Below are 26,428 nucleotides of genomic sequence, written 5' to 3'. Positions count from 1 at the left end.
CCAAACTGGAATCGTCCCCGCATAAATCAAAGTCTTCTAGACGACCTGGATCTGCATAATTAGATTTGGACCACCCTGTATAACTACCACGATTATCCAGCCAATCCGCCACCTCCATCTACTCTTCTCATCTATCAGGGTTGACACTGGAGTGTTCTTGTGACACACCCTGGGCAACATTTTATTTAAAATTGGACATCTGCCTGTCACGCACATGTAAGCCTCATGCACGGTCAATGGCTGTACTAAGCTCATGCATGCAAACGTCTACACTTTGATCAGTAAAGTACAGGATTCCCCTTCTCTTACAAAATCTCATTTACAAATGCTGGCTTTTTCTTCCAGGTGCATCACCCTTCAAGCTGCCCATGACAGGCGGGCTGCGAGGATGCCGGCCTATGAAGCTGAACACCTGCAAGGAAGATCGTACTGCCCATTATACAGGCAATCCATGTGCTTAGACATTTTGTGCCTCACAGTGCGCACCCACCAAGATGGCCTCTATTTTCTGTGGCAGTGCCTTGAACAGAAAACTGTAAGCGTCATTCTTTTACAATGACTTACTTTTATTCTTAAAAGGAGAAATGTTCAATGCAGTACTTTTACTTAAATTGCTAATGCTCGAGGTCACACATGTACACTTCATGACACTTGCTGATTCTGTGAGTTGTCCTAATGCTCCAGTGCATGGGTCCTCAAGTTCAGTCCAAGAGGACTACAGTGGCGTCAGGTTGTGTTCTAACCCAATCCAGCAAAAAGTAGCATTTAACACTGTGAATGCAGCTTTTTCAACTAAAAGAATCAAGGATTCAGAATAAATTTACTGACCTCCGCCAAATTGTAAGAACTTAGAGACAGAGGTTAACAAAACAACTGGCACACATTTTTCAGTTCTTTCCACATTTTGACAGCAAGCAGGTGCTGTGCAGGTGAATAAATCAGCTGCAAAAAGAACTCTGTACAGTGAAGCATGTCAATTTACAAAAACAATGCCTTTCAGTGTTTATACATTAGACACTAAACAATCCCATGTTAAACTTTAGTATGCAGAAAAACTGAAAATTCATGACATTAGAGTGGATACCACTTAAATATTCCCAATGCATAAGCCCTCTTTAAAGATACACAGTTGCTGTAGTTCACTGTGCTTAATTAACAATGTTTTTATTTTAATCTTAATTTATACACCTGCTAAGAACACCTAAAGATGGGATCTGATCTGCAATAGTTTAGTATTTTTCATAGAAATACATGTAAGGTTTTATAGATGATCAAAAATTTGAAATAGAATGGTTAACCACATAGCTGAACATTAAAAATGCTAAAGTATGTAACCTAGTATTCTTTCCATGATTTTCAAGATTTATTATGGAGAATTATGTTACAAAGTCATATAACATTTGTCTTGCTCATTTTTGTTTTCATCCTTTGTCCACTACAATCAACCCACCCTAACACCCTGTTATAATGATTGCACAATGACAGAATCTAAGTTCAATTCCCAAATTTCAAAAAAACAATCAAGTTATTCAGTATCTGCTAATTTTTTTCAGTTATCTGTAGTTTCTTAGGTACACAAGTCTACTTGGCTGGAACTTTTCTCTGCACAATGGGCACTCCGCCTGCCATAGAGAGAAAAAAAAAACAACAAAAAAAAAGCATTAAGACTTGTAATGATATAAAGTTAATTTGTAACAAGATAATTCACACCACAAAAAGGAAGACTGCTACACAGCACACAACTGTAAACGTTTCTCCTCCATTACAAAACAAATCAAACAACATAAATTCAATAGAATCAGTACTGGCCTTGGTGTTGCACCATTCTGTAATACATTCCCAGCAGAAGAGATGACCACAGGGAGTGGTGGTGGCATGTCGACGCTCCTCCAGGCACAAACTACATCGGGAAATGCGTCTGGCAGAAGTAACTACAAACGATGCTCTGTTGGGGAGAAGATTTAAAGTATTTAAATTATATCATGGACCTAAAACTCAGAAAAGAATAAAAAGACACGAGCAACTATCTGTTTGTATGTATTAAACTGATAAAAACATAATGCTACTGTGACTCCTGCATTTGAAAGGGGCTCTAAACATAAGTTCAATAACTGAGACAAGGTTCTAATTAAATACAAGGTGTGATCAAAAACATACAGTGAATGATTTAAAAAAGAAATATTTATTGCAGTAAAAGATTTACAACTACAAGTAACCCTCAAAATACTCTCCTCCACTTCGAATACACTTATTCCAACACTCCTGCCACTTTGCGAAGCAGTTCTGGAAGTTTTCTTTCGAGAGTGTCTTTAGTTGGGCTGTCGTGGCTGCCTGGATGTCCTCAATAGATTGAAATTGTTTGCCTTTCATGGTCATTTTCAATTTTAGAAACAGCCAGATGTCGCACGGTGCCAGATCCTGTGAATAAGGTGGATGCGGACACAGTGTAATGTTTTTATTCAACAGAAATTGTCGTACTAGAACGGCTGTGTGACAAGGAGCATTGTCATGATGAAGAAATAAACCATGATTTCAACATTTTCCTCGGTTATTGCTGTTGAAGGACATCCTGATCTTTTCTGGTCTTCAACCAAGTCAGATCCATTGCGAAATCAATCAAACCACTTGTAACAGTCTTAATTGTCGGTGCAGTGTCACCATAAACCGATTTTAACATCTGATTGGTTTCCTGAGCTTTTTGCAATTTGAAACAAAGATTCATGTTTAGGATGTTCAGGATATCGAGCAACACATTAACGACAAACTTGAAAAACACACTTGAACTCAACAGTGGCTCACTAATGACTGACAGTATCAAACTAGGCTCTAGGATGTCAGAACCTGCCTTGAATTGTTTTGTGTTGCTCTTAGATGGTGCTCAGCATCAACATTCACTGTACTTTTTGATCACACCTTGTATAGTACAACTTTTAAAGTAAATACAGCAGGTGTTAACCTCTATACAATGTTACACTATTTAGTTGAGGCATATAGAAAGATACTGTATATAGGGCTGGATATCAGCACTGATGCCCCAATTCCATTCAATATCGATTTTACCTTGACTGAATTAGCATGCATTGATATATTTCAAATGGTGGCTTTTTTTTTTAATTACTTAACCGTGTATAGAGAGCATTAATATAATGTGACAAATTTCAGTTAACACTTTATTTGAAGGATGTCTACAAAACATGCATAAGCACTGAATGACATTTAAGAAGAAATACTTGATTAGTAATGAACAGTTAACATCACTATTTGGAAGAAAATGTCTTTTTTTTTTTTTTAAAAAGCAAACACCTTTAACAGCACTGCAACTTATTCAAAATTCGCCATAATTTAACTAACATGCATCTCCACATCAGAGTCCACATATATTATGATTATCCTTATTTTAATAAAATGCAGTGGCATCTACTTTAGAAAACATCTATATCATCTTGCAAATCATTGCTACTTAAATGTTATTCAATAATCTATGAGTTGTTCTAATGCTCCATGTAAACACCCTTCAACTAAACTGTTAGCCAGCCAAATTTATTCCCCTATTGGACATCTACTTATATATATAACTCTCTATCCTTACATCCTTCTCCCGATATACTCAGCATCTCTCTTCTGCACACTTCCAAAGCAACGCAGTCTCACCTCTCTGACTTAGTCTCCCAGCCATCCAACTTGAGCTGACCCTCTGATGTACTCATTTCTAATCCTGCTACCTGCAGTTCTGTCTCCTGTTTTCTGGTCAGTGCCACCGTCTCCAACCCATATAACATAACTGGTCTCACTACCATCCTGTAGACCTTGCCTTTCACTGTTGCTGATACCCATCTTTCACAAATTATTCCTGACACTCTTCTCCATCCATTCCATCTTGCCTGCACTCTCTTTTTGCACCTCTCTTCCAAAACCCCAATTAATCTTTACTGTTTATATATATTTTATATAGAATATCCAATGTCTTTCTGTCTGATTTTAGGTCTGTCCGCTTTTCACAAAAGAGGTTCTGAACAAATTTAGATTGGGGTTTTTCTGTAATTTGCTTGAATGTTCCAGTTGATTTTGCAACTTCTCTCATCGCTTACCAAAGCCTACAAAAAAACTTGTAATTTCAGCCCACCTTAAATCCCTTCGCACCTCTCTGTCAGCGTCTTTTGTCTTGTAAATGTGTCGATAAGCACAAGCAGCCTGCTATACTACCAGAAAACAAATACAGTACAAAAAGGTAGGAAAGTACTTAAATAACAAATCAGCATCATGACCCACAAGGCACTAATAGAGTGACAGAGCAAAGTCACATACATAGCAACTCCTAAAAAGCTCCCATGCTCTATTTGGCGGAATACAGTAGATCAGCATCTGTACCAGTTAGTCAAGTTCTGCGATCCAGATAAAGTGAGGAAATATTTAACATAAGTGAACACTGTAAGCTGCAGGTCTAAATGGCATCTCTAGTAGTGATGGGTCATTCTTGAACGATTCGTTCATTTTGAACGAATCTTTAATGTGACTCGGGAAGAACGAATCGTCTCGTGGGAGTGATTCGTTCAGTCGCGCATGAGCATTTGCGCAACTTCCTATAGTTTCTGTATTGGAATTGATTCACCTGTTTCGAGTCTTTGGGTTTTTCGAGTCATTCGTTCATCACGTGACAGCCCCATAAGCTTGACCAACTCAGTCTGAGCCGGAAACAGAATTGATTAGTTCATCTCTCAAGTCTTCGGGTTCGAGTCGTTCATTCATCACATGACAGCCCCATAAGCTTAACCTATGCAGTCTGAGCCGGAAAGAGAATTGAACGAAATGACTCGAAAAATGATTCGTTCATTTGGCTGAACGAGACTCAAAGGTCCGAGTCGGTAAAATGATCCGAACTTCCCATCACTAATCTCTAGCCATTCTTTCAAAACGTGTTTACCACCTGACAGGCATTTTCAGGATGTCCCTGGCTTAGCCTAATCATTATCTGCTTGGAGAACACCACCATTATTCCAGGCCAAAAGAAATAATCAACTACATGTCTACAGTACATGCCTATGGCATTAACAGACATCACTATGAAGTGATTTAAGAAGAAAGACTGGACTTGCATTACTTTCACTAACATGCAAGAAGATTAACAGATAATACTTTTTCTTGCAGCACTAACCCACCTTGAAAAAGGCAACAATTACATGAAACTACCATTTATTTGCATTCAACATCATCATTCTCCTGGAGCTCGTAGCAAAACTTAGGGGTCTTCAGCGGAACAAAACTTTTGTAACAATCAGTAACTTCAAACCTGTAGACCTAAGACTATCAGGATTTGAACATCAAAGCCCACCGGGCTTTGTACTCAGCCCATTACTGTTTCTCCTGTTTTTTAGACAACCCACAGATGGGAAGTTGAACTTCTTATTGAATGCTGCACCAACAACACAATCTGTCTCTCAATATTATCAAAACTGTGGAATCAATTTCAGATGATGTGATGGGTGTCATGTGCTTAATGATGATAATGTGTTGTTAATGAGTAGGTAGCTTAAAAAATTAGGTGCCTACATCCCTGATCATCTCTCATGGTGTCCTAACAGTGCTCTATTGTTAAGAAGGCTAAAAATGTATTCAATTTTTGGTAAGTGTTAGAAAAGTAAAGTAAATTAATTAGCAAATTCCAGGTCCTTCTTACTAACCTCTACAGATGCACAGTGAAAAGCATATTGAGTAGCCGCTCCTCCTTCAGTTATAGCAACCGCACTGTGACAGTGGCTTCCAAGTTCTTTTGGTGCTGTTCTAGTTATTGATGAAGCTTTACAATAAGGCTTTTTTTTTTTTTTTTAAAAAGGAGGAGGTAATGACAATCCATAAAATCTTGGTCATCACTCCCACTTTTCAATTAAAACGGTCTATGTCAAAGTCACTAGCCACAACAAGTAAGACTCTTTACCTTCTCAGAGGAGGGAAGAATATTTCAACTACAATCTTTAACTACTTTTGCCATTTAGTTTCTATATATATTTACTTGTCTGTTACACTATATTAGTTTGGTTTACAATTTTATAATAAGCTTATTTAAGAAAAGTTTCCATTGTTTCTTACAAGACAAATTGTCTTGCTATATATATTTATTGTTGTTAAAGCCAATTTTTTTTTCATCAAATTTGCACTCCTTAATATGACTGGGTTGTAGTAAAACATAAGTTAACATTACTATACAATAAAATAAATCATATGCAACTCATTACATTACTAAATTTTAACAACAATATGAAGAATATTTCACAGGAACATTTTTGACATGAAAAACTTGGATTGGTCATACCCAGTAGAGGTAAGGTTCCGATGCTGTTTCCACTCTTGCCGGGCCCTCCACCGATGACGAAAGTTGTTTATTTGTAGTGCAACTGTAAGTGCAAGTTGCAAAACGGACACCACTCCCAGAAGCCTGTAGCTGGCCCGTGCTGCCTGGTCAGTGCTAGAAATTCCAGCAATACGAACCTGAAAATCAATTGTAATTACTGAAACTACTAATTCTCCACAATACTAAAATATCAAAAAAGTTAAAAATGCCTCATTTGATTTTTCTTTAAATCTCTTCTTGGTATTTTATATGTTTAACATATCTAGCATTGTAAAAAGAAAGCAGGTTTCACTTACATACTTTATACCTGTAATCCTCTTCCCAATGTGATAAAAAGTCCCATTTAGGTAGAAGATGGCCACATGTAGCCTGTGCACAAATGTGATTGCCTGCTTAAGGAAAACCACCAGGCGGAGAGTCGACTTTTTCTGCTCTTCTGTAAACTTGCTCAAGCTCTTTTGCATCCAGTCTCTGAAGAAATATAGCTGGTGAAATCTTCTTAGGGTGTTTGACTGAAAAGTCCGGGGTCTGTTGTGCTCTGTTTGAAGCTCATGTTCCAGGTGAAGAAATATTTTGTCCAGGAGATATGGTACAAATGTATGAAAGAAAATGAGAGATCCTCTTCTTAGAGTTGATGGAACTTTCCTTGCTGATGAGTCAACCTGTACAATGCTAACATATTCCTCGCCAAGTGTTTGATAACCTGAAAAATAGATTACCTTTATATGTGTATCCACAAAATTGGGACACTCTAGTTTTTCATTTTCTAGCAATCTTGAGAGGCAAAACCTATTTGGTAACTTACCTGCAAAAGTTGTCAAACAGTAATATGCAATATCAGCAAGAAGCTCAATTTCTTTTCTCCACTCCAACCACTTCTTGGAACCTGAAAAAAACACAAGGTATTATAGTATCTTACCATACTGATTATTATTTTTATTTAATGGACTTTTATGCAATAATATTTTTAATTGGGTTCTGCCATTTCACACACAGAATTCCATTTGACAGATGTATGTATAGACTGGTGTCTTTTGTGGTCAACTGTAAGGTGGGAAGTTTCATGGACCAATAAAGAAAATCATATGGAATAAACGTTGGCTGTTAGTTCATGTTTTAAAGAAGTAGCTTTCACTGTGGTAATCTGTTTACTTTCACCAACTACATAACACCTTTTTAATAACTTACTGAAATTTCTGTTTGCATGTTTTCACAATGTTCTCTACAGTAAGAAATACTATCAATGTGTGTACAGTATAATATATCTGCAAATTACCATTTGTATAGCATTGAAACAGCAACTCTGTGTCACTTCCACATGTGCTTATGACAGTCTAAAAACTTTATTGATCAAACAATGTGTACAGAAGTTAGCAAATGCATAATTTTGATTTAGTGAGGCTCAGGAAGGGAAAGAGGGGCACAATAGGAGTCTCTTTATACACCTTACAGAGGATAATAAAAAGCCTCTGAGCTGAACAAAGAATACTTTTATTTGCATTAATTAATTGAGCCTGCTCAGTTTGCTCTTTCTGGTATATCAATATGTAGATGCAAAATATTTTTGCAGTGTTTCTCCCCAACCACATAATTATTGTTCTTAATAAGACCTTATTCTGCGTAAATGCTGAATGAATAAAATGGTTCTGTGTTTCTTTTGTATTTAACAATGATAATATTAGATCCTGACCAGTTTTAATACTGGATTTCTCTTTCGGTGCCTGTCTTCCAACTGTGCTCTTTTGACCATTTAACAAGCACTTACATGGGAACATGGGAAAAGTGTTGTGTAAATGTATTCTCATTATCAGAAGTGACTCTACTCCATTGGGCCCTTGAGCAAGACCCTTAACCTGCAATTGCTTCGTCCTGGATATGACTTTAATCTGCATCCAGTCCTGCAATTTGCAAAGGAAAACTTGGGGGTTGGTGGCAGGATTGGCACTCAAGCCACCGTAAACAACCTCACACTGTTCCAGCGTGGTGCTGAAGTGTCGCCAACTGCACTCGGGTCCCAATCCAGGTGGTTCGTCATATGGTGGGTGAAGCAACACACTATCAGCGCATGCTCCCAACCTCTACCTCTCACTCTCTCTCATTACTACTTCTTATTGCTACACAAAAAGCATGTAAATTGTGACTCCACAGGAACTGAGTACAGTTATTTTATTTAATACATAATTTGATTATTTACAACACTTTTCATTCTTATTGCTAATAAACACAATCATTACAAATTATATTTTATTAGTCCTGTATATGGCAGAATTTTACTTGTTACTTAGATTAAAAAAATAACTTGTGCTCCAAATCATTTATCATCATTATTAATGGTAAATTATTTCAAAGCACAGGTCTATTGCATGTAACTTTATGATATTTATTTAAGACTCTACACAAACAACTGGAACTGAATTTCAAATTACAGGACTGAAATGCAAACTTCTTACCAGAAAGGATCTGAAAAGCTTCGCTGGCATTGTTACGCAATGTGTTCATGTAATACTCATCTTTTTGACTTGAACGAATCAGCTGCGGCTCGTTAGCCGGTAGAAGAGGCATTGTGATGCATCTTCAGGATAAAGAAACAAAAGTGAAAACTTTATTTGCCATATATAATCAGCACACTTAAATTCAATTTGTACTTTAATAAACAGAATTGCAACTGTACAATGTATCATGCAACACAGAGAACCGGAAAACAACGTAACATCTACTTATATTCGTAACAGTGCACGTGTGGCAATTTGACAAACCCAGTGTTCATGCTGCCAGACAAAGTTGTGGTCTGGGCTCGGATATGACAGACTGCAACACCTCAAAGGTAACAGCTGTCGGAGCCCAGTGTGGTTACAATACTACAATGCGGCACCTACATTTTTATGACGGCGACTAAAAAAGACGGCATTCTAGGTGGGAAATAGACAAAGCAGCTGAATAAATGGAAGTGAACTGCAACAAAATGATGAACAGAGACTGCAGAAAGAGATACACCAGGGCTGCTCAAAAATATCCTGTCCTACAAGTATTTAAGAAGTCAGCACACTAGCATAGCCTACATTGTTCAGTACATTTAAATAAATTTAAACGAATCTTTTGTTCTGTTATAAATAAATTTGCTGTTTTATTGTTTATGCCAACACTAATACCGTCAAGGTACACCTGAACTTATATTGTCTAATGTGCCCGATATGACTGAAAAATAACAAGACTTTATACCTGTATTAAATGTACGGGATAGATTCCAATATCTGCATTAACCGGGCCAGAAAACGGTTAGAAATGATTATTTGATGGACTGGTGCTTGGCCCAGGAGTCAGGACTATTAGCTCCCTCGAGGCTGACAGTGCTAGCAGGTACTGAAGACTCCACCCCCTACACCGTACTCGAGAGTCGATTTTGGAACTTTATGCCATTGGCGATCTTTTCAATGTACATTCTAGAAATGTCAAATCTACACTACATGTACGGAAAAAGAGAAAACGGGGGATAGTGGATCGGGGCGACTAATACAGTCCTGCAGCTCTTGACATTTCATGTAAGTGTCCTAAATATGTTGCACGTTATCTTAAAACTAACGTGTTGTTAGGTTAGATAATTAAACATCCTTCCCCGAGATGCACTTTAACAACCGCCATCAAATTTTACTTAACTCCTTACATTCAACATGGAAAGAAAATACGTTTAAGTGTTCGCATGCTTACAATACACTCCTTTCGATGTTTGGCAAGCTAAGTTCTTCCGCTTTCGGATTCACGCAGGCGCAGATACTGCCACCCGTAAGTAATATAGAATCCTTCGTTCTGGTTTAAAGAGAGCTAGCATGACAATTAGTGAATACTGTACTCCCTGAAACTGACAGCGGCTCCTAGTGTCCAGATAGAATTGCAGCTATTGGCTGGCGACGTCATTTTCATATGGCGGATCAGAGCTTTTCTAGAAAGCCGACCAAAACAAAAAAACAAGCAAGCAAAAACTTACAGAAAAGTCAGCGTCAAAGTGGTGAGTAGATGAAGTTCAATATCACAAACACACTTGTTCAAATGTTCTCAAGCTAAAACCTCAAGCACATGCCGATATGGATGCCCCGTTTTGGATTACCGTGGCAGATAAACTGAGAACTGATTAAAAAAAATAATTAATTAGTAAAATAGTCGTAATAGCAACTGATAAAAAAAATAATTAATTAGTAAAATAGTCGTAATAGCAAAACACAAACACAAGGAATTTAAAGGTAAAAGGCAGGTTTCACTCTCTTCTAAAAGTCGACAGTTTACTGCTCACCTTGTCTCAGAAAATGTGAAATTATATTAATTAAAAGCCAATACTTCTTTTTAAAAATCGAGACAGCTCTAGACTTAGAGTGTATCCACGATAATGTGATATTTATCCATCCATTAATTTACTACTTGAACATGTGTATTCTCCTATGGGACTGTGAGAAGTTCAAGGTGATTCTGACAACACTGATCACAAACCAGCAGCCAAGAAGGTAAGGTAGACACACTCTTCCTCAATAAATGTAATCTGAATGCTTTTTAGATGTCAGAAGACACCAGCTTCCCACTGAAGACTTGTCCAAATGTGGGAAGACTGCAAATACTTCTTATAAATGAGCATAATATATGGATCTGAGAGGAATCATTGTTCTGCCTATTGCCATGCAATAGGTACACAGATGTATTCAGAGAAACATACATATTTCTGTACAGTGTTAAATATAAAAGAGACTAATTTCCTCTATCTATCTGTCTATCTTACTGGAAAATCAGCATACATTCCATGAGGTTTTTTTCAACAACATTTAAGAGACCCCTGGTTTGATTTGCCAATATGATGCTTCATGTCCTTCCTTTACTGGCATAAGGCTGGCATTACCTTGTTCTGACATAATTCAAATACATATACTTAGGTTGATTGAGACATGGATGTATAGATGAATGTATCCTGTATTTGATACAGTTGGGCTCCTGTCTTGCCAAGACAGGCTCTTACTAGAGTTAAAATGGTTTTAGTAAAGGATTCCAATCAAAGTAATGAGGACACTATTAGTAATTGTCTGTCAAGCAGCTACAGAATGACAGTTTCACAAAGTAAGCACCAGGTACACCATATAACTTAATATATATAGGTTTTACAGTATGATATTTAACTTCTTGATAGTACTCAATTCAAATGAATACAAGAGTCTATTTTTCAATATATGTTCACTCAGCAAGTTATATGGGATATATATATATTATTACTTGGCAAGGACTCCTATTGCTCTCAGAACAGCCTCATTTCTTTGTGGTGTGGATACTACCAGATCTTTGAAAACATTCCTTTGAGATTGAGGTTCATGTTGATATGATTGCATAATTGCGAGACCAATTTGAGGTGACTTTTTCTTTGTGACATGATGCATTGTTAGTCTGGAAGTAACCATTAAAAGATGAGTAAACTGTGACTGTAAAGTGATGCCCATGGTCAACAACAATATCCAAATAGGCCATGGAATTCAAGTGATGTTTGATTTTTGATTGGTAAAACATTTTCCACACCATTACATTACTACCACCTGACTGTAGGGATAGTATACAATTTTTGGATGTGGCTACAAACTTTTCAAAAGCACACCTTCTTCTTTTCTACATCGTTAGGCTTCATGCTGTCCTACTGCCTGAGGTGTCTCAAATTGCAGGAATAGATCCTAGCAACACCCTAAGAGGAATAGAAATATTTACTATCAGTGGTAAAATATGTCATTATGGCAGTGAACAAGAAAGAATACTGCTTGATACAGTAATTTCTGTAAATGTATGGGATGTCCTAAAGATCTCTAGACAGAAAAATGAGGCATCCAAAGTAGCTGAGGGGAATGCCCTGAAAAGGTTCAAAAGGAGTTGCTTTCACAAAATAGGAAAACCAATTACAAACAAGTCCCAAAAGAGAGGTTAAAAAAAGAGCAAAGAGGTCTGAATCAAGAAAAACAAAAAAAAAAAAAAACCACAAAGCAATAATCAAAGACAACTCACCATCAAGGAACTGCATACAATATACTGCAATGAACTGTGTTGGGGCAGTCTTTTGACAGAGATGAACAGATGACCTCACCTCTTGGAGACTTGTACAACAAATGCAAGGAACATGGAAGCAGCATGGATACTGTGAACTCTGGCCCCGGCACAGACAGACGGACAACATATTTTCACCCAACACACCGTTTATTAACACTATGTACAATATTTACAGTTCCGATGTCAAAGTCACGTGCACTCACACCCTAGTGCTTCTCGCACTGAATCAGCCGCCTCTTGCCCTCTCTCGAGCTCCGTCCTACTGCCTCCCGACTTCCACCTCGAATGTATGAAGGACGGCCCCTTTTAAAGAGTGCCCGGATGAGCAGCGGGTGTTCCCGGCATTCCTCCGTTGGCCACGCCCCAGCGTGGCGGAAGTGCCGGCTGTCCTCCTGACAGCCCTCCGGGTAACACCCAAGGTCTTCCCCCCAGCACTTCCTGGTGTGGCGGAAGTGCTGGGGCAACAAGTCTCCAAGACATGGGAGCGCCTCCTGGCGGAGACCACGGGCCCCTACAGGAAAGGGCTTCCATGCCCTTGACCCGTGGCCCCCAAAGCAACCCGGAAGGCGAACCCCACGTGATCCAGGCCGGGCTCTGACCCTCTTCCGGTCCCTCCTGGCGTCCCAGCCGGGTCATGGCCCCTGGCATCCCTGACAATACATATAAATTAGATACACAAAACTAGTAAAAAAATCAGAATAATACATATAATTAACATACAGTACATGACAATTATTAGATATATATAAATGAAAGACCTTTCTTTGTATGTATGGAGCAGTCAGCTTTGCTTATGCTCGGCCATAGCCACTAGATGGTGCATGCAGCCACTTTTAAATTTTTTCAGCACTTGCATGCACCTCATTTCTCACTACAAAGGACCTGTGTGCAGCAAACACCGCTACGCAACAAAGATGTGCTAATGACACAGAAGAAGAGACACAACGTTGAAATGAAGCTAATGCTGCAGCTCAACAACATGCAAGTGAAACACCTTAGCAACGGAGGGCAAGGCTTGAAGTTTTCACTAAAAACATTGTCTATCTGGAGGTATTTTCTTGGGACAAAGATTAATAGGACACATATGCCAGTGATATGGCTAAGATATGGTATCACCCATGTCTTCTTACGAAAGCCAGTGAGACAGCAAGCACAGGTAGGTCCATGTACTCTGCCCTGGGTAATTCTTAAGAGTTACCTGACATCTCTCCAAGTTAACAAATATAGTAAAGCAGCTAGGGAGACTTTGGGTTGTTTTTTTTTCCCTGAAGACCACATGCAGCTAGTATTAACATAAACAAAAGAATTAAAAATGAACAAAAAAGTAATTAAAAAGGAATTTAAATGCAATCCAAGGGAGGGACTCTGGCTAAAGCATACCATTATTACAGAAGTGGTCCCAGAATGGGTTATCTAGGCAGCTGAAACCAGAGGTTCCCTTCAGCCTAGAGTCTGAAGGTGATTTGGTAGATGGTCACACTGGTATGAAAAAGAGAGGCCAGAATAGAAAAAGAAAGACAACGGAGAGAAGAGGTAAGGAATGGCAGTGCTTCACTTTGCTTTACAGGCTGGCAATGGATGAACCACCAGATTAACAGGAGTTCACAACCTGCTTAGTAAGTCCCAGAGATTTTTTGCTTCTTCTGTTTTAATTTGTAATTCCCATTCTTCATGTGTTCCCCTTTTGCTTGTGATTATTTATTTAATAATAAATGCAATATTTAAGTATAATTTGGTCTACTTGGTGTTTGTTTTGGGTACAGCGAGCCAAGTTCCATTAATGTGTCTTTCACTATCTCTTAACTCTCTTTGTCTTCTTAAACATTAGATTTGTTTTTCACTTACTGTAGGCATTGCTGTTATTTGGGATAGAAAACATCTGACATTGTTTGTCGTGATTCCAGCCTTTACATCAGCAGAGGGGGATATTTTAGTAATGCTGTGTAGGCTTTTTACATGTTTATCAATATCTATATTTAGAGAAATACCTATAGATAGATGTATATTCAGCACATACATAGAAATATATATTTATATACTGTATAGACACAGAGAGAGAGATACATACAGGTATAAAAAAGTATTTTATTTGAGTTCTTAAATCACTTAATAGCTATCATCACCTGGTAGCATAATTCATAATGTAACCACAAAGACCAAATGGATCTAGTTGGCATAGTGTGTTGCTAATTAGATCACTGGAAATTCAAGAATAATTTAAATCTCTGGTTCATAATGGCTATTTTTCAGTTAAAAACAACCACCCCACTTTTATTCTGTTTCACCACCCTGCTCAGTTCTTGGTATGTCGTCTTTGTGCAGCATAAATCACAGGGCTGCACTGTGATCTGCTGGGGATAGGCACAAATTACTTTGCGTGAAGATGTGTGACATTTGGTCTAAAAGCCTGCAGAACCAGTTTTCCTGTGTGTTTTGTCCCCTTTCATTTAGAAATCCAGCCTTCAGCTAGCTGACAAGCACTTCTTGTGTTCGACATCGTGAGCCACATTAGACTAATGTCTTGAGTCTCCTCCCAGTTCACATAATTACCTAGGAGTTGTTTGACTGTGTGTTTAAAAAGGGACCACAATCCTCTGCCCAAGTGGGATGGGACTGTGGTAAGAGGAGGAGTTCTTTACCTTCAGTTTACTTGTGATTTCTCACACAATGAAGTGAGGTGCACACAGACTGAGACACAGCAGCTAGCACTTGGAGAAATGTTCTGGGTGGTCATTTTCAACTTTAAATGAAAAAGAAAGAATTGTAAGTCAGATTTCTTATGTAATTATTATTGCTAGTACAGTTTCTCAAACTCTATGAAACAGGTTTTGCAGTAGATCTTATGATGCAGGTGTCATGGAGTGTGAAAAGTACAGTAGAATACCTGCGCTTAATTGAACAACCCATGCACATAATGTTAACCCTTAGATTTAACGCCCATTAATTCATTTTATCACCTGCTTATTCCAATATAGAGTTGTGATAAGCTATTTGCAATCCTGGCAGTGATATGAATAGATCTTAACATTGATTCATATCCCTGAGAGCCTTTGAGGTGTCACTGACCTATTGTAGTACTCTACATGCAGGTTATTGTTATGGGTCTGACTTGGTGCCAGGGCATTTGGTGCTTCTTCTTCTTTTATGTTGCATTGATCTTTGCTTGCTGCTTTCTTTTACATTTGTGTGCAATTTCTAAATTGCCTCATTATGGAAGTGTTCATAAAAGATGCTTTAAAAATAAAGATCAATTGACTGAAGTGATCCAGTATTACATGAGTTGACTTATAGAAGAGTCTTCAGTTCACAGATGTGCTCTACACATTTAACTGCATACCTGAGTGAACTTATTATTCTGTAAAAGTAGTAAAGTGCTTTCTTCTTGTGCCACACAAGTGTATTTGTAACACATAGGTTCGCTGCTGTTTTAATATCCATCTCTGTTTATACAGTTAGAAAATCATTCTTGCAACATTTTCCCACATGCAATGCTTATGTTAGAAGAGATGGCCTTTAGTTATTTAAAGTTTTTATTTCATGTACATTTAATTCAAATTGTATTACATTGAGATAAAGTCCATCCCTCTTCTTGTCCCACAATAATGATTTATGCTTTTCAGTGAAGATCTTCATTTATTTCATCCTTAAGTTTACTTTATCAGTTTTAGTCTTATAGCTTGTAAACAGGCATTGCAGAAAGATGCCATCAATCACATATTTTAATGTGTTTCTGCAGTAGTAGCAAGGAAGTATAATTTCAGAAGCAGAATATAATTTCTGATACAGATAGAGAATATAAAGGTATAGTGGTAGCAATAAAAAAGTAACATTAAAAAAAAAAAACAGAGAAATATTAAAAGACCGTGTATTTCTGCCATGGTGGCTCCTACATAAGTAGATTTTGCTGACACTGACACCTCTCTTTTGTGGTCAGATCATGTTAAGCTTAGAGCTCCTGGAATTGTAGTTGCAAATCTCTGGTTCATCGGTTTGACCTAAGGTTCTCATTAAGTGACAACTTCTAACTATGGAGTGTGCTGTCACAGTGCCATCATTGTATTCTTGCTTGGCTGTGATATTTGGCAGGTTTAAGTAACCTGTGCATTGTTACAACTTTCTGGAAATCACTGAGTGGTCACTTACACACATCTGCCACACTTTAATGTTATCCAAGGACTGCTAGTTCTCTTGAATTGTTATCATACTGGAGTGTTTCTTTTTATATTGTGTTAATAAGAATTCTTTTGAAATCACTTCATTTTTTGTCTGGGGCCTCCTGACTCACCTGTATGAAACACCCCCAGATATGACATGCCATTTGACTCATCTTGATGTTTAGTTATGCAAGAAATTGAGCTTTTGGGAGTTCCCCTTCTATTTTTGGCCCTCTAGAACTAAAAACCCCAATTTTTTCGACCATTTTTCAAATATATTTTGTACAAGAAATTATATCCTTATGATAAAGAGTAAAGCTATAGTTGCAAAAATGATAAGAAGGAATTTAGATGTGCATGTCCCATCTACTTACTCTTTTTCCCAGAATTTTGTGAGATGGTAATATAGGCATGTAGAGTGTCATTTTATGCTATTTCGGAGCTGATGATCATGAATATCATAATGCTTTTGATATTTGATTCTTTACCAGTGGTCTTATCCCTTCTAAGAGTCACTATCAGAAGGTTTCATTTGAACACACTTCAAATGAAAGCATGAGAGGTGTCATTTTTGACTATTTCAAAGTCAATACTTAGGAATATGATGTTATTTTTGATTTTTGAGCTTTTACTAGGGATTGGGGTTTTTAGTTCACAATCTACTATATGAATGACAATTTACATTTGAGAATATATAGACTTTACACATTTAAATTAAAGAACACATTTTAATTTTTCTAATATCTGACACAACAGCTCTTGCTCATTATGTACTTTCACCTCATGAATAAATGATTACATTTCTTACGAACATCCTGAATTTGGATGGCTTATGCTATTTCAGACTTTTTGCTCATTGCTGTTAAACCTGTGGTCTTTAGCATGGATTTTATGCTTGTAATTAATTTATTTTATATTTGGTAATTATTATGACCAGTAAAACAGCAGCCAGTGTATCATGCTTGGTGGTATATCTTCTTTTTTAATGTCAAAATTTTAAATATAGATTTAGCGCTATGATTGAGGGCCCAGTAAAGATCCAGAATTGCAAGGGTTTCCCCATAGTGCAGGACAGGACTAAAATGCCCAAGTGCAGATACACTTACTCTGAACCTAATAAGTAAACGACAGGTGTAACATGTAGAGGACCTCCATTCTCAGTTCCGTTCTGGTGTTCCACTGTGGCTGCAGGTTTTCAGTTCAATCAGTTTCCAAAATCAATGTGTCAGTCTTACTTCTAATGAATCTAACTGTTTAATTAGTTATACTTTCTTCTCTTATTTTTCATTCATAAAAATGTGTTAGTATGGTATTTCCATGCAAATGGAATTCAGAAATGTTATCATATCTTTAAATACTTACATTACTTTTACCATATTCTCTTTAGTTGTGAAATTGCTTTCCTAATTTTATCCAATTACTAATAATTAGTGATGAGAAGGGCAGATATAGGTGCAAATAACACTAAAAGGGAACCGATACTTCAATGTCATATTTAGTTAAATAAGAGTTATTAAAAGAATACTTTGGTAACAACAAAATTAAAAATGAGCAAAAGCTAGAAAAAGGATGACAACTCACCTCAGTGTAACACACTCACAAATACTTGCTACGTACAAATGGCACTGAATTCTAAAGCAGAGTTAATGCTTCAATGCCATGTTCACTTACATGCTAATTATTAAGAAAAGACTTCACTAACCAGAAAATTAAAAAAGAGAAAAAATTTTAAAAACTAGAAAAAGTAAGACAACTCACCCCAGTGCAACACTCTCGCAAATGCTTGCTGCATTCAAATAAAAATTTATCAAAGTAATTTTATAATTTCTGGATTGACACAAAAAAGGCAGAAACCTGAAAATAATGGCTTTATTAAAGAAATCAAGAGTCCATTTAAAAGCAGTTTGGGATGGATGAACCCCAAGTTGCAGGGGATTACCGGACTGAGCTTCAGAAGCACCGATTTAAGCGGTGTTATTAGTTAGCATACAAATGAATAGGACACTGTCATTTGCAACTATGTCTGCAGTCCTCATCATTAACCTTGTTCACACGGGCGTTAAGTTTTTGGATAAACGAACTTGCTCTGAACGTCCTAGACGTTTATGTTGCATTTTGTGGTGGCGATCGATTGACTTCTACACCGGCGTTCGTTTGTCTCTGTCTAACGCCAGCCTGCAGCCCAAATTGTAGTTTGTGTGTTAACCTGTGGAGGCAGTGTCGGGAACTGGATATGAAAGCCCTTGTCGTTTTATTTGAGGTGCCTCCTTTCAATATGGACCATTTTGCTATGTTAGATATTGCCTTGTTCACACGGGCGTTAAAATCGAGCGTTTTTTTTTGCGTTCGTATCGTCCGGTGAGCGCGGATCAAGTGCCGAGTGTTTTCTACACGTAGGAGTCAATGAGAGTGTTCACACGGGCTTTGGTGACGTGCGTTTGTCCGGCTGTGCGTTTATACGGCATCAAAAAAACGTTGCATGCAGCTTTTTCTTGGCGTTCAAAACCCAACAAACGCAAGGAAACCGCTTCTAGTTCGTTTTCTGCGCGTTTATTTTACGCTTCGGAGGAGAGGGGGGGCATTTCAGTGCATAACACCGGTGTAAGCGCACACTCGACTACTGTTTCCTTACCTCAAAGTAGTTTCTCTTCGGGGCTAACACCAAGTCGCATATTGGTTGATTGGCGTGCAATGTGGCATTGCACCAGCTGCAGCAGACAATCAAAAGTGGAAACCGACATCCGACAGTAATTAAAAAACTTGCGCGGAAATTTTCGCATTTCTTCATAAAGCACAAAAAAACTTTCTTTAACCCGACGTTGTGCAGTCAGAGGATGAACCCAGTAGCGGCGGCGATTTTTTCTCTCCCTACGTCGCCGTATTACGAGTATTTTTAAAACAAGAAAATTAATATCTAACATAGCAAAATGGTCCATATTGAAAGGAGGCACCTCAAATAAAACGACAAGGGCTTTCATATCCAGTTCCCGACACTGCCTCCACAGGACGTTCAGAGCAAGTTCGTTTATCCAAAAACTTAACGCCCGTGTGAACAACGCCTAAGGGAGCAAAGTGTGCAGAAAAATTTAACTGTAAAGAACATTTCTGAATTTCTCTTAAATATTAATATCATACTAGATTATTTTACTAAATATGAAATTAGGGACGATAAGGGCCTAACTAATCAAATAGTTAGGTCAGTTAGATGTAAGAGTGACCAAGTGATTTGTAAAACCAGATGGAATAAAAGCCTGCAGCCAAGGTTGTACTTTAGGACTAAGATGAGAATGGGCTCATCTTGAGAGCACCTACTACAATGTTACACCCTCCATTTACTTATTATATTTAGTAGTATTGAGTACGGACTCCCAGTATAGGCTATGGAGTGACACCCAAGCCATTGCAGGGTTAACACATCCCTCCAATTTATAGTTAACAGTTAACCTAAACTGAATCTCTTTAGTATGTGGATTGACAACTGGAATATATAGAGGAAAATGAATGAGAATGTTCAAACTCCATTCAGACAGTGCCTGGGCACTTCAAGTCAAGACTCTGGAGCTGTGAGGCAGCAGTGCTGACCGTTGCACTAGCATTCCCTCAAGCCATATATTATTATTATTATTAATAATAATAACAACAACAATAATAATAATAATTATTATTATTATTCAGAATATTTTCTGGGATTGCCCTGTTCCTACTGCCTATATCAAGCCTAGGCCAAGACATAAGGCAGTTTCATATGATGTGTATATGTGTGCATGTTTTAGGGGATTGTGTTTGTGTGAAGGAATTTCCTCACTATGTGACATTTATTTAAAATGATTGCATTCTTCAGTTTTATTTATGTGTATTGATTTATATGTAATGTCTGTAGGGTTTTGCGTAGCCTATGTGCAATGACACCAGCAATGGATACAACAATGGGCAAAATGTTGACCTTTTCCGTTCTCCACAAGCGTCATATTTCTTCAGTCAGTCCTATGTACTCCTGCACGTCTGTGTGTTTTTTGGAAGTTGTGTGTGATTGGTACTACAATGTCAATAATATATGTAGTTTTATTTTGTTTGTCTAGCAGTGTTGTAACATGTCTGTTATGATGGATAGTTTTGTCTATCAGTATAGTTCTGTCCCAGTATAGTTTAAGTGTGGCATTTTCTAGTACTTATAATATGGTTTGTATGTGTCTACTAGTCTGTGTTGTAGTGCCAGTTCTTGATGTATAATGTTTGCTATCTGATTGTGGTTATGCATGTCATGCCAGTGTCAGTAGTTTATAACTTGATGTGTCAGTTTCTGCGTGTACTATCTGTTATCTTAATGTCCTTAAGAATGTTTTTTCTGTCATTTTAAATCTTTATGACTTATTCTGATTAGCTAGCATAAACCCTTTTGTTTCACCAAACATATCACTACAGCTTAGCTGGCTATTTGATGCAATCTTATCCACACAAGGCTGGTCAAGTTCATGAGGATGGCTGCCATTCAATGTTTCCTGTTTCCATGCTTATGTTTTAAGTTGTGTGGTTGTGTACGTCCTCTTTGATGGTGTTTGGGGTAACTATGTGCCTGAGACTGCATCTTCTTAAATTATTAAACAGCATGTTGAAGAAATTAATTATACCTTTGAGACCTTTTCCTCTTTCAGCACGTGGAAGAGTGAGTCATTCTATGGCTGCTTTGGGTTGGTGTTGGTTGTGGTTTGTGAATGGTATTTGGGTTTCCTCAGGAGCTGCTGTAGGTCTGTTTTTTGACCAATGCTCTGAAATAGTATGTAAGTATTGGTATGCCATATGTAATGATGGCTTTAATTGTGTGGTGCGTATGTAGGTATATTTTAAGCATTTGTGAAAAGTGTCATGTATATTTTTGTGTAAGAGTATGTTTAGTTTGTGTTGTATAAATTTGCCCCATTAGAATTCAAGCGTTCTGTATAGTTCACTATCTGCCATGGCCTTGATTTGGCTGCTATTTTTGAAAGTATATCAACCTCCTCTAAAGTGTCCCTTCTCTAAATTAACTGTAACATTTGTCCAGTCCACTCTCTATGTGTCTGTTTGGTGAATATGTTTTGATTTTTTTCAAGTAACTGTTGTAATTGTTTGTTTGTTCCTGCATATATCTTTATGGCATACATATAGAATAGATGTGATAGGGTGTATTGTTGGTGTTGGCTTTTGACTTTGTAGCCATATTGTGCATTGCTTAATCTGTTTGATAATGGGTTGAGAGCGAGACAGAACCAGAGAGGGCCAAGTGAGTCTCTGTGTACTGATGTGTTGTTGATACGTACATAAAGTGATGTTCTCCAGTGTCCTTAGTGTTTGTAGGCAGTGTATAAGTATGGGATGAATGCTATATAAATGCAATATTTGTACTAACTAGATGTGTGGGACACTGTCAAATGTGTTTTTGTAGTCAGTAAATCCCGTGCATAGATTTCTGTATTTTTGTATGCCTGCCAGAGTATCATAGAGTTAATTAAGAGCTATTGCTTGCAAGTCATGTGTTGCATTCGGCAGCCTTTTTATTGCTCTGTAAGTACATCATTATCTGTGATTGTATGTATTTTTTGTTTCTTATGCATGCAGTAAGCATTTGAAGAGTGTAGGCAGGCATGTGATCTGTGGTGTGTTTTGACTTGGGTTTCATGTTTGTGATGACTTATGTTAAAAGTGGTGTCTCCTGTGGGTTATGTATAATGTACTGTATGTCAGTTCATCTGCAAGTACTGAGTGCAGAGTGGTAAGCCTCTTAAGGCAGACACTGTGAACTTCATCCATAGTAGGTGGATGGTATGATATTGTGTTTTGTCTCTTTTGCATTTTCATCCAATATGGGTGATGAGGGTGACTACAGATGCATATACTAGTGTATGCACATCTGTTACTGTTTTAATTGTATCTATGTATTATGGAAGTACATTTTCATTTATGTGCTTTGTTGTTTCTGACAGTTTATTTAGGTTCAGTGGTTTTGGTTTTGAGTGGCGTCTGTTCCTATTAATGTTCTCTGTCATTATATGTGGTAGTGTATAATCCTCGATGAATAGTGTCTTGATGCGTTCATCAGTAATAATATCAGTTGCTGTAGTATTCACTGTTCTAGGATGTGCATTGTTGAATGAGTTATCTGCCTGTGTGTCGCATGAGACTATTTTGTTTTCTTGTATTTCCTGTTTATTTCTGTAAGTTAGCAGCAACGTCCTGTTATATTTGTTCAGGTCTTGTTTTTGGGATGAGGTTATGTACGAGGATAGTTTGTTGCTGCAATTCTTTGTTATGTGATTTGTATGCTTGAGTATTTCTGTGAAAATCTTATATGTAATTTGTATCTGTACTGTGTTATGTCTGTTTCTAATTTGGTAATTGTATAATATGTATGCATGATGAACTTGTTAATATCTTTTGTCTGTTTCATGCACTGGCCAATATATATGCCAGTTCTCAGTACATATATACTGTATATATTTATATATATGGTTCTCAGTACATATTACATATACTATATGTATTTATATATGCCAGTGTATATATATTTCAGTGATTTCCACAAGGTCAGTTTCTTGAGGGTGTTTTTCTTAGGGCTATTTTCTCTGCAGGTTGACTGCAATTGTGGGTCTCACACTAGGAAGCAGTAGGAAAACTTTTGGAAAATGTGAATTACTCAGAGAGAGCTCGTGCATTAATAACTACCAACATTCTTTGTTAGAGTTTCAAAGCATACATCAGCTTTAAAGGATATACTGTAGAATAAACTCACTTCTCTGCCGTAGTGTCATTATTTTTCTCAGTCTGTACACCAAGCTATAAAGAAGCAGCTCCTGAGATTCTGAGACTGAATTAAGAAGCTTTATAAAATGAGTTTATGGACTAATTTGTATGCTTTTGTTTTAAATGTAAACTGAAAAAATGTAAATCCATAACCCGAGAGATGTTAAAAACAACACTTCTGAAATCTTGACCTGGTCCTGGAAATAAATCTTTATTTGTACTTTACATTTCTCTGAATGTATCTCTATATGCTTTTGTAAAACCTTTATAGAGACTGCATTTATGCTTGTATGTAAACTGTCAGCACATTTGTTTAGATAGTGCTTTGCTATACCTCAGGACAGATACAGGCAACTTTTAAAAGGAGTTGACAGACAAGCTTATTAACGACAGGAAGCAGAAGTGATAGAGGATTGAGTGGGCTTTAGAGAGTATTCTGTCTTTCTTCTGTTTTCTTTGCCAGTCAATGTCTGTTTGACCTGTGCTGCAGGTATAAGGGCCATTGTTTCAGCTTTTGACTCACTGAGCATATGGATGTGCTTAAAATTGATTCTGAGCCATTTGTAATAAGAATATTAAGGGTTACATGAAAGAAACTACAGTAGAAGCCCAATGTAGGCAACAGTGTAAAGGTACAGATTTTTAATGAAACATAAAACAACTTTACTGGGTGATGATATAGTAAAGAGGGACATTAGTTATCTAAATTTTAACTAGCTATGAAAGGTGAAACATGTTAGCAGGAATATAATCTGTAATGTTTAATAAAACAGTCTGTTAAAGAATCAACAAAAGGAAATGCCTGTTTAGACTGTTTTAATTTTCTGTAATAATCAGGATAATATTCGGTGGTAACGGTAATCAAGCCATTAGAATCCACTGCCTGCAATATAATAAGTTACAGTACTTAGTATTTAGGGAGAGTATACAATGTACTCAAAAATTAAAACTGTAATATTTAATTTTAGTAAGGCAATTTGTCAGTAGATGTGGCAACGTTCAATACAGGCAAAGTGGGATAAATATTTAAATTCTGATATGACGAAGAACAGTGGGACATGATTAAAAGTGTATTACATACAATGCAGGACTAGGCCATTCCTAAATCTAGAGCCATTAGGAAGTTCAGGAGAACTCTGTACTGAGTGAATATGGAGCTAAGAAAGAAACTGCAAATGAAAAAACACCACATAATATGTATAAACCTCTAAGTGTATGGCCTACTAAAGCATTAGAACAATGGTTAAAAGGGTTATTAGAACAACTACATTTCAATTAGAACAGGAAAGTGAAAATAAATTAATGTTACCAACAGAGGTTCCTTGAATATATTAGTAAAAGAACAGCAAATATGAAGCTATGAGGTCAATGTAACATCCTCATTGAAATTGTTCTTTTGTTCTTTCGACTGTGTTAATAAAAAGCTGAGTGATATTTTGTTATTGGCTGTGGTAAACACTCATTCTCAAGCATGAAATAACAGTGGAATATAATATTTAGGAAACACATACCAAATCCTTTCAATTCATATTCTTCCAAAGCTGTCATGTGTGAAGAAATTGAAAATTTCCCAAGTAGGTACAGAGACTGCTAAGGGAGTACTCAGTGGTCTAGAGATAGCAGCGAGAAAGAAATGCCCCCAGGATATTTTATTCTAGGGTGCTTAAGAAATTTAGTGATTACATATATAAACCATTAGTGTTCACTTTTCAGAAATCACTGTATACTGAAGAAATTCCAAAAGACTGGAAACTTGCAAAATAGCTCCATTATATTCAAAAGGTAATGAGGCTCATCCAACTAACTACAGGCTAGAAAGCATAATATGTATCACTGCCAAAATCAATGAAAACAATAATTAATGAAAAGATTAAATAACACCTGTCAAGAGCATTTATATTAATGAACAAGCAACTTTGTAGGTTTATATGGGGGAACTGGGTTTCACTAATATGCCAGAATTCTATAAGGAAACGGCAGATGCATATGATCAGAGTGATGTATGTGATGTTATTTATCTTGAATATGTATTTCAGAATACATCTGATATGGTACCATATGAGAGAGTAGTGGTCACAAGATAGATAGATAGATAGATAGTGTGGTATAGCGGATCCACAGTTCATGTCAAGAGGCCACTTTTTAAATAAATAATCACCACACTCGCGGCTTTGCGAGGGGGCGTAGTGATTGTGTGGCTGAAGCAGTTCCCGGGATGATTCGTAATGTGGACAGTTTCTCACCTAAGTGCACAGGTGAGAATCTGTCCGCATCCGTGATTGTTCCCGGGGCTGCTGATTGGCCACAGCTGCCACGTCCTCTTCATAAATAGAAGCGCGAGGTGGATAAGAAGAGAACAATAAAAGAAAAAGAGCCGGAGGTTGCAGGAAGCAGTATGGAGAGAGAACCGGTGTGAGCGATCGAGCGAGAGCTTGCAGGCAGGCAGGTAGGCAGCTAGGCAGCTGGACAGTGAGCCCTAGCAGGGGTGTTTGGCCGACACTCGGTAGGGCAGAAGGAAGCGGTTGCTCCAGCTGAGCAAACAAGGAGCTGGAGTGACCGGGGATGAAGGACGGCTGGCCGCGTAAGGCTGAGAAGGCAGCGGGAGTCGTGGAGTCTTGGGAAGGTGAACCTCAGTGTGAACGACCTGGCCGTTGAGGAACCCAAGTCTCGGTCCAGTAAGGTAGCCGTATGGAGCCAGTGAACAGAAGGCAACCAGACAGTAGTAAGATCAGTTGCAGGAAGGGCGACTCCCCTGTTAAGAAGCCTGATGGGAGAAGCACGGGAGCCGCCAGATAAAAGAAGACACCAGCTTGTTTTTAAAGAGACTGCTTCCAGCATTGTTTTAACTTCTTTTTAAAGGATTGTTGTTTTTTCTATTTTATTGGATTTTTTAACCTCCACTCTGCACCCATTTTATGGATTATTTATTTATTGACTTTTGAATGCCCTGCACTTCTTTATTTGAACACTGTTTGTTTTTGATGGTGCTTTTAAATAAAATCACTTTGCACCATCCCCTTGCTGTATTTGTTGTGCCTCACTGCTGTGCTCATCGGTAACATTACTGATGGTGTCGGGTTCAGTGCCCCCG

At 37.6% G+C, this 26,428-nt stretch overlaps 2 protein-coding genes across 4 annotated transcripts in view; one reads left to right on the top strand and one right to left on the bottom strand.

Annotated features, from left to right (window-relative positions):
• Positions 1 to 545: 545 nt before the first annotated feature.
• On the bottom strand, positions 546 to 10,157 carry pex10 (peroxisomal biogenesis factor 10). 3 transcript variants are annotated; one of them, XM_039756066.1, is made up of 7 exons: positions 10,052 to 10,157; positions 8,797 to 8,918; positions 7,152 to 7,232; positions 6,643 to 7,049; positions 6,308 to 6,483; positions 1,810 to 1,945; positions 546 to 1,622 (listed from the first exon to the last, which is right to left on the bottom strand). In XM_039756066.1, the coding sequence occupies exons 2-7, from the start codon at positions 8,906 to 8,908 to the stop codon at positions 1,554 to 1,556; spliced, it is 981 nt and encodes a 326-aa protein (XP_039612000.1). In that variant the 5' UTR covers positions 8,909 to 8,918; positions 10,052 to 10,157; the 3' UTR covers positions 546 to 1,553. The 3 variants fall into 3 exon arrangements, with proteins under 3 accessions (XP_039612000.1, XP_039612001.1, XP_039612002.1); XM_039756067.1 differs by having other exon boundaries at positions 10,008 to 10,069; XM_039756068.1 differs by lacking the exon at positions 10,052 to 10,157 and adding an exon at positions 9,566 to 9,584.
• Positions 10,158 to 15,079: 4,922 nt separating this feature from the next.
• Positions 15,080 to 26,428, top strand: part of plch2a (phospholipase C, eta 2a) — a 537,474-nt gene continuing 526,125 nt past the window's right edge. The window contains exon 1 of the mRNA XM_039756057.1: positions 15,080 to 15,169. The gene's annotated coding sequence lies outside the window, so the exon portion shown is untranslated. The remainder of the gene's footprint in view (positions 15,170 to 26,428) is intronic.

The sequence above is a fragment of the Polypterus senegalus genome, chromosome 6 (genome assembly GCF_016835505.1).
Source record: "Polypterus senegalus isolate Bchr_013 chromosome 6, ASM1683550v1, whole genome shotgun sequence".
In the NCBI taxonomy this organism is placed as follows: Eukaryota; Metazoa; Chordata; class Cladistia; order Polypteriformes; family Polypteridae; genus Polypterus; species Polypterus senegalus.
This window is presented reverse-complemented; position numbering and strand designations above follow the sequence as displayed.